Source organism: Fusarium redolens (genome assembly GCF_020744475.1).
Source record: "Fusarium redolens strain MPI-CAGE-AT-0023 chromosome Unknown BKA55scaffold_9, whole genome shotgun sequence".
NCBI lineage: Eukaryota > Fungi > Ascomycota > Sordariomycetes > Hypocreales > Nectriaceae > Fusarium > Fusarium redolens.
In genome coordinates this window covers 599,647-611,456 of record NW_025763672.1, presented here as the reverse complement: position 1 = coordinate 611,456, position 11,810 = coordinate 599,647, and the positions used below count along the sequence as shown (strand labels likewise).

The window sequence follows — 11,810 nt, the reverse complement described above, 5'->3', positions numbered from 1 at the left end:
CCAGGGAACCTCCAGCTAGCACTAGCGACTAGCTTATGCATGATCTACATTACATCAATCCGAGATCCTGATAGTAAGATCGTTGAAGTATCCATGGAAGCCAGTGTATTGGGAAAACCCGGCCACGCGGCCCGCAGAACCGTGTTAGGCTCAACACCCAACCAATAAAGACATATTCCTCGACGCTGCACCCCAGGATATCACCCCAGAGCACTCTTCTCGGGGCGACATCCAGCCCACCTAGTTTCTTGGGGTAGCAATTGCACCCATGAGGCGTATCTTGGTCGTATGGGAGTAAGGGGCGGCGCTACTATTGAATAACGCCGCGGTCTGAAGTCGAAGTAATAGAATAGTACGTCAGAGCTGATGACGAAGTAGCTTTGTCGCATTCGTTATGAGTGCCATCTATCAATCTGACACAGATCGACCGGCACCTACGGAGTACCGAGGAACGCGCGTCTTCTCACCTCTGCCTCCTTGAGAATTTCTGAGGACAGACTCAAGCTAGGGGCCAGAGTTGCATATCGTTCAACTTCTAACACAACATCATTAATCATTTGGTCCAACGCCTCACGGTGAGGCACCAAGGTTAGCAGAATGCTAAGCAACGACGGCGACATGCTGGCACCCATGATGAGTAGAGTTTGGGAGACTATCGATAGAGCACCTTGCCAGATGTATGGCATATGGCCGGCATGACTGGGTCCCTGTTAGCAATCGAATACTTTATTCCTGAAACAAAGAGACCCACTGTTCGTGAATATGTTCGAGTTGTCGAATAGAAGCCTCCAAGCACTTATGGCAGTTCTCCCGCACAGCAGGATCTAATACTGCTTGCTCGTTGTCTAGCACTGCTAGAATGTATGGCCGATATATAATGGTGCGACAAGCAAAGAATCGAAGTCGAAGGACGGTTTGAACCGGATCTTGCAGCGCATTTCGTGTGAAAGGGAATTGCAGGGGCAGTGGTAGACTCTCGTACCATTGGCTCAGTTGGTAATCAAGCTCCGCAACCACAGGATCCAGACTTGTTGTTGATGCAATCGAGTCTTTAGAATAGATGAGCTGGCTCACTCTATTCAACAGCCGACGTAGAGCAATCTCTGCAAGGAAGTACCAAAGCTCGTCTCGACCGACCTGTTCTGACTCATCTCCCTCAAATCCACAAGGCAAGCCAACGTTCTCTTCAAATTGTACTACCCCTGAATGAGGCAGGTCGAGTTCCGCAAGAAGATCGCTCTCAAAAAGCAACGCATTCCAGTAGATTCGCTCCACGAGCTCTCGCTGGTGGCTAGGGATACGGCTTGGGGCCATCAGAAGGAGTTGTAGTTTCGTGCTTGTCGTGCAAAGCAGGTTCCATGCCTCCATAGGGCGGACAAGGTAAAAGTGATAAGCAGCAGCAAGGAGATGACATTGTGCCGCTACCACACTGTTGGCAGTCATCAATCCTGGAAGCAGCGACCACGCTGCTGTAAAGTATTGAAGCCCAGGGGGGTCTTCCTGTGGCAGGATTCTCGAAATGCTGCCATGCAAGCTTGCCTGGCCCAGAGCAAGAACAAGAAGCACGATACAACTCTCCGGTCCCTCTCTGAAACCGTTGGACAAGGCTGTACGATATTGACTCCTCCAGGTATACGGGTTGACGCAAGCATACCAAATATTAACTCTCTCAAAATAGGCCTCGATGTAAGCCTGAGTATTCGACAAGTCCACACATGGGGTTTTAGTCAGAGTGTGGAGTGGTTCTCGTGCCATTTCCAATTGTAGTAAAATCTGGGGATCGCATGGTCGCGAGACTAAATCTCGAATCAAAGGCCATTGTAGTAAATGCATAGTGGCATTAGTGTGGACTTTAGGCATCGTAGAAATATTGGTTCCGGTCGGTTGGGCGGACCAAGTCCCAAATCCACCATTGGGGATAGAGCCAAAAGAGGCAGCGTTGGCCGACAGCATCATGTTGTCTCCATCAAGCCCCGTGCCATTGCTCATACCAGGCGAGTTGTCAGTTAGGTTTAGTCCATTTGCTGTTGTGTTCACCATATTCATCTGAAGGAGATTTTCAATGCGGTTGAGACGCTCCAAGATCAGCTTGTCACCAGCGTCAAGCTTAATGCCTGGCTCCCGATAAATGCATTCAGCACCAAGCTCTGTACAGAGCTTGCACTTTGGTTTCGTGCCATCGCAACGGGATTTCCTTGAGCGGCAAACCTCGCACTAGTAGGTGTCAGTATACGAAAGCGGAAATGATAGAAGTAAATGAAATAAAAATGGTGTAGTGACGCACAGCAATAGTGGCCCTACGGCGGGGGTAATCGACGCCCGTTTCGGTATTCCTCCTTTTGAGTGGGTTCGAGCCTTCATCGCTTGAGACCTTTTGCGCGCCATTGGACATGTTGTCAGGTCTGTTGTCAGATGACTGCGAAAGATGTCGAGATTTTTGAGATGCACTTAGTATGCCCTCCCTACTGAAACTGGGCGTGCGCTGGTTTTTGTAGCCGACAGGGGACTTGAGCGAGGCGTCGGCCGACATTGCTGTAAGTGAAGATATCGGAAGTTCGAGAGAAAAGCTGTCGCGTGCAGGAACCGTGAATGGTCGCGCTGAGTTGAGAGAGATTGAATGAAGGGATTCGCCTGTCGATGAGGCGGACATGATGATAGGTTGGCGTCAAAAATGAAGCGGGATCGAGGAACGGCCTCGAGAATAAGTTCTAGTTGAGTTGGTGTAGCGGCGTGAACAAAGCAATGATGCGTACGACTTCGAAAAGTTCTTTCAGCAAAATAGCATTATGTAGCAAGGTAGATAGATGCTCGAGAATGGTGAGATGAGCATCAGATGATGCGACCAAGCTCACGTTTCAGAGCTTTGTTGAAGTTGAGCTGGTGAAGAGCGACTGGTTTCCTTCAAAGTTGATTCGCGGTTTGGTCGTTCCGCCAGACAATTGAAGAACGTCAGCCTCACAATAAGAACACCGAAATTCTCTTGAGACACTGAACGTTGAAAGAGGCGTCCTTTCCTGCGACCGAAATGGAGGAGTAAATGGTTATGTATGGGGGAAGAGCCAGGACAAGGGTCTCCGAGTCCCCGTTGTTCTGTAGCTGCACTTGGACTTAACCCCGGACCCTGGGTCGGCGGGCGGTGGAACTCGGAAGAGGGTGGTGGAGAAACGGGCGGGAGAGACTAGGTGAGAAAGGTAGAGAGTCGACCTGGGGGACTTCTCGTTTATTGGCCCAACAGAGTCGGCCGAAGAGAGTGTCCAACAATGGATAGACCCGGTCAACATGTATGTACTCAGTTCCGCGGTCGAGGTGCCTGAGAAGTTGATTTAAGGCATGGCATGATATGTCGAGCAAAATCCGAAATGACTTGTCTCGGGGGCAGTTTTGCTTAAAGTGGTGGTGGCGTACGTTTTGTTTCTTGGTACGATGGCGATTCGCTTCCAAATCTGGAGTCTCAGAGTGTCAGCAGCAGATAATCTGGGGAAGTCCATAGTAGCTACGCTGCTCTGTAGTGCACTGTGAGAATAGAGCTGGTCCGTCACGCTGTCCTGGCCTTCCTGAAGCGTTCGCAAGCATCAACTCAATTGTTCCCCAGAGGATTGGGTGGCTCAAGCCAGTTGTTCTCGTTTAAACCGCCACGACAGGGATAAGGTTGGGATGGAGGTGGGCGGTTGTTGAGGGGGATTGGTGGGAATCCTTGCAGCAAGACCGTTTGCGTGTGGAGAAGCGATTTCTGGAGGATGAGGTTCAATTTCTTCTCTGAGATTGGGGTTGTTGACGCATTTTTTGTTGTCCAAAGTTGGTAAGTGTTCCATGATCGAGGTGCAGGTTAAATGTGTTGTTGCTTCGTATGTGGATTTCAGGTACATACTGCGCTGGAAGCTTTGGGGAAAGAGCGGAAATGTCGTCCCATGTTGTGCTTGCCGTACTGCCCTTGCAGCAATATCAAGAGTAATAAGGAAGGAACGCATGGGAGAAGCTAATAGATATCCCAGTTCTTTCACTTCACTGCTTGACATGCACCTGGAACTAAAACACAACAATATCATGCTTCATCCTTGAGTTTAACGATGTGATCACATTGCAATCTTCTCTTTACCGTTGTTATTTGACATAATACGATCCTCTTATTGCCGAGTGCGCCATCATATAGATACGTCTCCTCCAAATGGTGGCATAATGAACCCCCGAATAATGCATCTCTACCACGATTTGACAGACAACCGTACCGTCACCGTCAAGGTAATGAATGGTTCTAGACCCTAGCGGGGTTAGAATCGCCACGAGAGGAGAGAGGTCTTAACTGTAGCAAGTGATTGACTGTCTCGGATGACACCCGGACCTCTCGCTCATGACCATGGGGTCTGCAAATCTTTCAACCCAAAAGGACTTGATGCTCACTCAGAATTCCACATCCTCACTCGGCGATTTTGATATAGAATAATATTTCAAATACCGATCTCCGGCTCATCCGATATATTATGACGCACAGACCTTTGTTTCTAATAAACGTGGCTTTGAAATCGAAATCTGGTCTCAGCTTTCCTAATGCTTACACTGACTTACTTACAGTATACCATTGCCTTGCCCAGACGCACCGTCGCTCGGCCTCGCCCATCATGACAAGCGCTCATGCGCCCGACCCATGTAACGGCCCGAATAGGAGTGCTCTTCCGTTGGAGCCTCGCAGCCCAGTCCAATCCAAATCTCAGCCCGTGACCAACCTGGGGTTCGGTTTTAGCCTGCTCCGGTCTGGGGTGCCCATCTCGAGACGACTGTCAACCTGCGGGGAAGCTTAAAGGTGTGGCACGTTTTGTCCACTTACGGAACACTGCTGGCAAGGTTGTTTGATGGATCTTCCGGCTAATTAACGCTCGCGTTAATCTACCATGTCCAGAGACTCCAGACGACAGCACGGCACAGACAGAAACCCATCGGTTCGGGTCATGGCTTGAACATATCCAAACACTCGGGTAGACGATGTCTTCAAGTCGCAAGACACATTTCCTGTCAGAACTCAAATAGATGATGTTGATAATCCCATATGTACATCAGGCCTGCCTAGTAAGCTTTATAACGAGCTGCTCAAGCATTTAGAGGATCGAGTTGCCAAGGAGCCGTGCCGCTACCCACATCAACAACATCTTCAGGGTCTTCAACACCCTGGCCATCACTTTGAGCCTTATTACCAGGCTGCGACCTGATCTCCAAATCCACAGTCCCCTCGATTCCCTTTTCGGGCATCCGGGAGATTCAATGCCCGATACGACTCCGGCAAGGATTGCACCCGCTCAAGAGCAACAGTCTTGTCGTCCAGGCCTGATGGACTGACAGTCTCTCATGTTCTCCGAGGTCGCTGCATGAAAGACACAACAACCTACACGCTAATGTAGTGTGCTTCGCATCATCCCCTGCGTCACAACAACACGATCGAGCAGTTGTGGGAGCCCATCACCAATCAAGTGAATAACGGGCATCCAAAAAGTGTCCCTGATTCTGCAACCCACAGCCTCTTCGGATCTAGCAGCCGTCAATCCGAAACCACAAATCAAGGCATTCAAGGCTGATACTGTCTGCGTATGAGTTGGTCCTGCGAAATAAGACGATACCCATAAGTTTCAGGTATTGTGGACGGATGGCCATACGCCATTAAGCTCTCTCATTCTCAGTAACGTCAGTTGCACGGAGAGACACCAGGAGACAGATGCACGAGATGACGCAGGACGGAGCCAAAGAAGCTGCGAGGCATCCTTCTTCAAGCGGCGAAGCTCATGGTCACTCGTAGAAGATCACGGCTGTAACTTCACCTTCCAGCTCTGCATAGGCGACGAAATCACCCATCATTCCAGTTTCGGCATCCCTCTCAATGATGACCACACGGCTATCATTTTGAAGAGCCACTGCAACCAACGTTCCCGCTTTGTTGATAGAAAAGTGACGAGGAAACCTGCCTCCACATGGGACGTCTTGTTGCAGGATGAGATGCCCAGTATCCGAGTCAATTTTGAAACTGACTAGCGGATCGGATGTTATAGTACTGTTACTGGCGTCAAAGTTTGGAACTTCGAGAGTGCTTTCATTCCGAGACGAGATGATCAAGAACTCTCTGTCCGGCTTTGTTCAAAAGTTAGAATGAACGTTGCTCAAGGGTTATGAACACACTTACAGATACGACAATTTCAGCAGCAGCAGCGCCTTGTGGCACATCTTTGCCTTCTCCATGGATGCCACTGTTCCATATTTCCTTGAACCTGATAAACTCGCCACCATATACGACCTCATAGCCGATAATGGTGTTGGCCAGCTCGGTGACAAGGTACATGAATGTCTTGGTCTCCTTGACTACGAAGGCAATATGTCGGGGCCCGCCGCCCGGGGCAATGGCCAATGGATCAAGCTTGGACAGGCCCAGACCCTCGAAACCAACGCCGTATATATGAATCAGATCTGCTCCCAGATCAGGTACAAGAATGAATCGTTTGGTCGGATCAACGACTGCAGCATGGGGATGAGATGCGTCCTGTCTTGAAGGGTCCGGACCAGGCTCGGGAAGGCTGAACTGTTGGACATTCAGCGATGTGAGATTTGCCGGATCTTGAATGTCCCAAGTTGTAAATGCCGAACCGCCACTGGAAAAACGTCAGCCGTTTGATGCTGAACCTTAAGGTTCGAAGGAGAATACATACTAATGGGCTACTGCCAGCCCGTAATTCCACTCGCCATACATGACCGCACTCACAGGACCAAGAACTGTGGACGTCTTCGCCAGAGGCGTCAAAGTGCCGTTCTCACGTGTTGCGAAGGATACCAACGATCCATGCTTCCCATCCTTAAGTCCTTCGTCAGTGCAATACAGCACTCCGTTATACCAGTCGAGTGTAAGCCATGAAGGGCTTCCAGCACATCCATCCGTTGTGGACAATGCTTCAAGCTTCACAGGCTTATCTCGATACTCAGCAAGCGAGAGATTCAACGTCGTGACAAGTCCACTGTAGGACGCAACATACAACAACACATCTGGCTCATGGTGAGTACCTGATTCAAGAATATCATGGCTGTGACTCCAGTGCGCGCCTCTGCGATAGTAAGTTTGATATACACAATGGAGCAACAACACAGTGATAGGCGCGGCGAGAAGGAGTGTTGAGACGAGAAGTGTTGTGCTGTTATCCCGAAAGGGGTTCTTTGAGAGTCTCTGACGGCCGAAGAACTTCATTGTCTCCAGTTGATGCACAATGTTGTGGCAAGTTGAAGATTATGACAGAGTTGTTAGAGCTGACGTAGCTTCACCGCACTAGCCGCAAGCTATCAAACCAGGTGTGAGAGCATGGGTGAGACAGCGATGCCGATCAGAGGAGAGATCAAAGTGAAGGACAACAATTCTGCTAAGAAAACAAACTGGAGGTGAAGATGCAGAAGTGAGATTGATCCTTAGGCTCTGAAGGAATACACTACAGTAGCCGTGCAGATCAGGGTGACACTGTGATGACTTCGTATTGCATGCAAGTATCACCAGATAGATCTAGTGTTGCCGCTAAAGCTTGATTTAGAGTTCAGCTTCCAACGTCCTTGCACGGGAAGCGATTTGTTTCAGAAACAGTTTCAGTTGACTGCATGCTCGGTGGTACTTTGATGTATTGGATGATTGTTTATACTGGTGACACTATAAATCATACCATGCCCTCTGGGCGCCAGAAGACTTATGACCTAGCATCAAGGTAAGAAAATAAACGGGTTAAAGAGGAAGCTAAGTCTATTATAAACTCCCCTAAGATTTTAAAATATTGTCTAAGTCTTTTTGTCACTTTGAACTTGAGTCTGAAGTTTTCTGCCACCCTCTAGTATGCTTGGACGAAGGATCAACGTGCCTGCATTGATCTTTTCATGCGGCCAGGAATAGCAATGTCATTACTCCATCCATCACGATCGAAGTATTATGGGAGTGTTCTACAAGTTATAACTATTTCTTATTTTTAGTATCCTCTTGCTTCATTTTTGGTATCTCAAAAGCACTCCAACCAACACCTCACCCCATACCATCTGTACAAAAACTTCTGTCACCAACATCTCCAACCATTTTCTTTCTCTCAACTAGGCCTTTTCTGAAGGGAAGTCCTGAATTGCAGGCGTTGTAGTTCCTCTTGATAAAGACATGCTGTATGGAGCCTAGTAAACTGTTAGCTTTGAGTAACCTCGTAGTTGATGTTGTACATACCAGAACTTCCTTAGCGTTGCATATTCTCCAAGCAAGTTTACGAACACTTCCATCTGCAGCGACGACAGGTGGTGCAAACTCAATGCCAAACATTTCCCGAATGGCGTAGACAATCCTCTTGGCATATTTCGTGTCGCGCTCAACATGGCCTCCAAAAGGCTCCTCAGGCTGGTTAGGTGCAATGTCTGGATCACGGTCCAGGCAGTTCTGAACAACAGGAAGAAGGGCTGCCTCAACGGCTTGCTCGTACAAGCCCTTGGCACCAAGGTCGACATCCTCTTCATCAAACTTGCTGATTCGAATCTCGAAAGGTTCTGAGATCGCCATAGCATGATGGTGTCCGTTGTGGTGGTATCTGAACTCGAATACACCCTGTGTCCACCATAACTTGTCACCTTCAAACACAACTTCACCTTCGACCAGATCGGTTTCTGTGATCTCAGTTGGGGTCACTGGATGCTCTTCAACCACAATGCTAACATCAGCAGTCAAGGCATCATAAGAGCCAGCGTTCGTAGGTGCCCATCGTCCCAAAGAAGATACCTCAGTCGTTTCCCTTGAACGATTGTCGGTAACCATGTAAAGACCAATCCAATCTTTCTTGCTGTGGTTGGCAGGGGCCCTCCACTTCACTCGAAGAGGCGCTCCATATTCAAAAGCCATGGTCTTAACGGGCTTAGGGAACCGGCCTGTCAAACTCTCCTTTCCAGTGTACTTCTCGATGATAGGTGCATGGTTAACAGGAGTACCCTCTACAGAAAGCGAGTAGAACTTGGGGTCACGGCCTTCTAGATCAGGAGCAATTCTTGTAATGGTGAGTCGTGCGGGAGCCATGTTGAAAAGAGCCGAAGTATCGCGCACGATGGTCTTAACACCTGCTGCGAATTTAGGTCGAGCGGTATCGATAAAGTCCTCAACGAATTGGCTGGTGTCATCCAACACCTTGTCGACACTCTCTTGCCATCCTTTGACAGGAGGAGGCAATGATTTCTTAATGAACTTGGTCAGGCCCGCTTCTTGACGAAGGCTGCGACCATAGATCTTTTGCATGTGGGGTCGCTCGATGTACGAGATGTAGAAGACAGTCAGGATCTGAGTGAACAGGGCCATGAGGAAAATGGATCGACTCCATGTAATGAGTGCGGCACCCCACACTGCAGCCGTTCCGAAGAACCGGTCAGGGTTGTTCAGGAACCGGTAAATAGACTTGTAAGTCAATTTAGCCTGTTGATCAAAGAAGAAATCGCCACAGAACCAGCCAAACTCGCCGAGAGAATCATAGACACTGAATGCGGTCCACAACTGAAGGGCAACGAGACTAGCACCAAGAACATGCTTGAGCAGGACCAGGCCATAAGCCCAATCTTCGGGTGGCGAGTACATCTTCCAGCAAGCGGCGACAAATGCAGTGTTACACATGATCATGCTGATGTGGTGGAGGCCCTTCCATTGACGCCAGGCTTCACCAGCACTCTCGCCAAATTTAAGGAAGTGGCGCGTCCACATCTTGTTCTTAGACTGTTGGTCGAGAATAAGACCTAGGCCGAGATGATACCAAACACGCCAGGCTAAAGCGTGAAACACGAAAGCCGCCTGCCATGCAGCAGTTGAAGGTGTCACAAGAGTGAGAACGGCTACATAGAACGGCATAAGAATGACGGCAAAGTCAGGGACGCGGAACAAGTCAAGATTGCTTAAACCAACGAGATTGTGGACGGGAGCCGGCTCGTCTTTTTGGGCGGGCGTAAGCGTCTGTTGATCGAATGCACTTTCAAGCGATTTCATATCAGTGGGTATGGCATCACTTTGACCCCCGGAAACGGTTCGCTTGCGAGGAGGAGGAGGGTTGTAGGTCTTCTCAATATGCGGGTTCTCGACAATCACGAGGAAAGCGAATTGTGCCAGGTGAGCGAGGATCGAGATGAAGAGAACCTCATAGCTGGCAGCCATCATGGAAATACCGTAGTAACCAGCATATCCGATCGAGTACATGGGGTGAGGAGCCATCTCGAAGACACCGTCAAAGGTCAAGTCTTGGTCGATGAGATAGAAAAAGTCTCCCCAGTACCAGGCAAAGTCTTTCACAACACGGTGGGCGTCGAGTTTCACCCAGAGATTGAAGCCGATTAGGGTGATGCCAACAGCCCAGCGGGAGAAACCGATCAAAGGATTCTCGCCTTCAGGGGTGTGACCACAGACGATGGCGAACAGGCAGTACGACACGAAATCACACATGAGGATCAAATCAACAACCCTTCGGAAGACCAACCAAGTATTGTACTCAATGGGGGCCTTCTCGAATTCATAGTCCTCCGGGATCTTTGTCTCGAGTTCGTTCTTTAGTAGCTTGTAGAGCCATGGTCGCGGGTTTTTGCCTGTTGAAGGATTCTCGAAGAGCTTCCAGCGCCGAGCCCAAGTGACAAGACGACGGTGATTTGACTGAATCTGGAGGAGTACACCAATGCCGATGTTGTAACAAGCTCGCCAGAACAGGAAGACAGCAGCGAAAACGATGCGTTTCGAGCTAGATGGCAGGAAATAAGCAGCTAAGATATGAAGGCCCAGAATTGTCAAGACAATTGCATCAGAGAGGTTCTTGGGTTGTCGAGGATCCAAAAGTTGAGAAACCATATCATGGGTTGTGGGTACGACAAAGACTACATGTGACAGTCAGCCAAAGACGCACCGACGCAACACACCACCACAACAACCTTAATGGAATGTACATACCTGTGCCGTCTGGGGTTCGACCATAGGTCTTACTAGACTTATCAGATGGGGAAGGCACATCAGATGACTGGCGGCTATGCCCTTGTTCTGCTTGAGGCTTGTCTTGCTGGGCAGGAGGATCAACCCCAGATTGCCGTTGCCGAAGCCCAGGGCCGCTGGCAGGCAGATCGGCGGCAGTACTCATGACTGGCGATATTTCAGCAGTAAGAGGATGGTATGAGCAAGACGAGTGATATCCAAGACAGGCGACAAGGTACTGGCAAGTTGAATGCCAGAATGACAAAAAGAACGAAGGTTGAAATAAAAGGGAAGATGAGAGAAATCGGAATGGAAGAAGTTAATAGTCGGCTGTTGGGAGGGTTGCGGCGGGAGTTTGAAACGACGTCAGGGCTCCGCTGGCTTAGACGTTAGGGACGGGGTCACCTGGTTAGGAGCTATCAATCGCTGGACCGGCTGTTTAAGCCCTGGCTTAAGCTAGTTCCTGGTCTAGTTCCTGGTCTGGGTCTGGAGCTGCGGCTCCATAAGTGAAAGAGAGGAGCGATATAGCAGGGGATTGAGTGTCGATTTCCAGCGAGCGATGGAGAATGAGAGCAACATGCATGAAGCTACTGATTGGTGCGAGGTCTGAAAGCGGCGTATGGGAGGATGCTGTTTGAGCCTGTTTGATGGAACAGTAACTCATGTACAAGTGAAGGAAAATGATGAAGAAAGGAGAAAAATGACGAATTTGACGAGAAGTTGGGAAGTGTCCAGTTCGTGAAACCAGCCCAGTAGCACCTTCCGTCCCGTTCAAACGAACATGTGCAATTAACAGGGCCAGTCACGGACTTGCCTTTCTACAGTGCATTGAGGCTTGAATTGGGGCGTC

At 49.3% G+C, this 11,810-nt stretch overlaps 3 protein-coding genes across 3 annotated transcripts; all 3 read right to left on the bottom strand.

Moving 5' to 3' along the window:
• Nucleotides 1-240: 240 nt before the first annotated feature.
• On the bottom strand, nucleotides 241-2,650 carry BKA55DRAFT_513440 (uncharacterized protein; the record flags this gene model as incomplete). The annotated part of the gene is made up of 4 exons (XM_046187891.1): nucleotides 241-330; nucleotides 468-699; nucleotides 752-2,214; nucleotides 2,285-2,650. 4 exons carry the CDS (start codon nucleotides 2,648-2,650, stop codon nucleotides 241-243), a joined length of 2,151 nt encoding a protein of 716 aa, XP_046048512.1.
• A 3,122-nt stretch (nucleotides 2,651-5,772) lies between these two features.
• BKA55DRAFT_690832 (Lactonase, 7-bladed beta-propeller-domain-containing protein) lies at nucleotides 5,773-7,213 on the bottom strand (the record flags this gene model as incomplete). The annotated part of the gene is made up of 3 exons (XM_046199570.1): nucleotides 5,773-6,111; nucleotides 6,164-6,626; nucleotides 6,684-7,213. The coding sequence occupies 3 exons, from the start codon at nucleotides 7,211-7,213 to the stop codon at nucleotides 5,773-5,775; spliced, it is 1,332 nt and encodes a 443-aa protein (XP_046048511.1).
• An 875-nt stretch (nucleotides 7,214-8,088) lies between these two features.
• On the bottom strand, nucleotides 8,089-11,126 carry BKA55DRAFT_594603 (phospholipid methyltransferase-domain-containing protein; the record flags this gene model as incomplete). Its single annotated transcript, XM_046195688.1, has 3 exons — nucleotides 8,089-8,163; nucleotides 8,213-10,869; nucleotides 10,943-11,126. The coding sequence occupies 3 exons, from the start codon at nucleotides 11,124-11,126 to the stop codon at nucleotides 8,089-8,091; spliced, it is 2,916 nt and encodes a 971-aa protein (XP_046048510.1).
• Nucleotides 11,127-11,810: the final 684 nt, after the last annotated feature.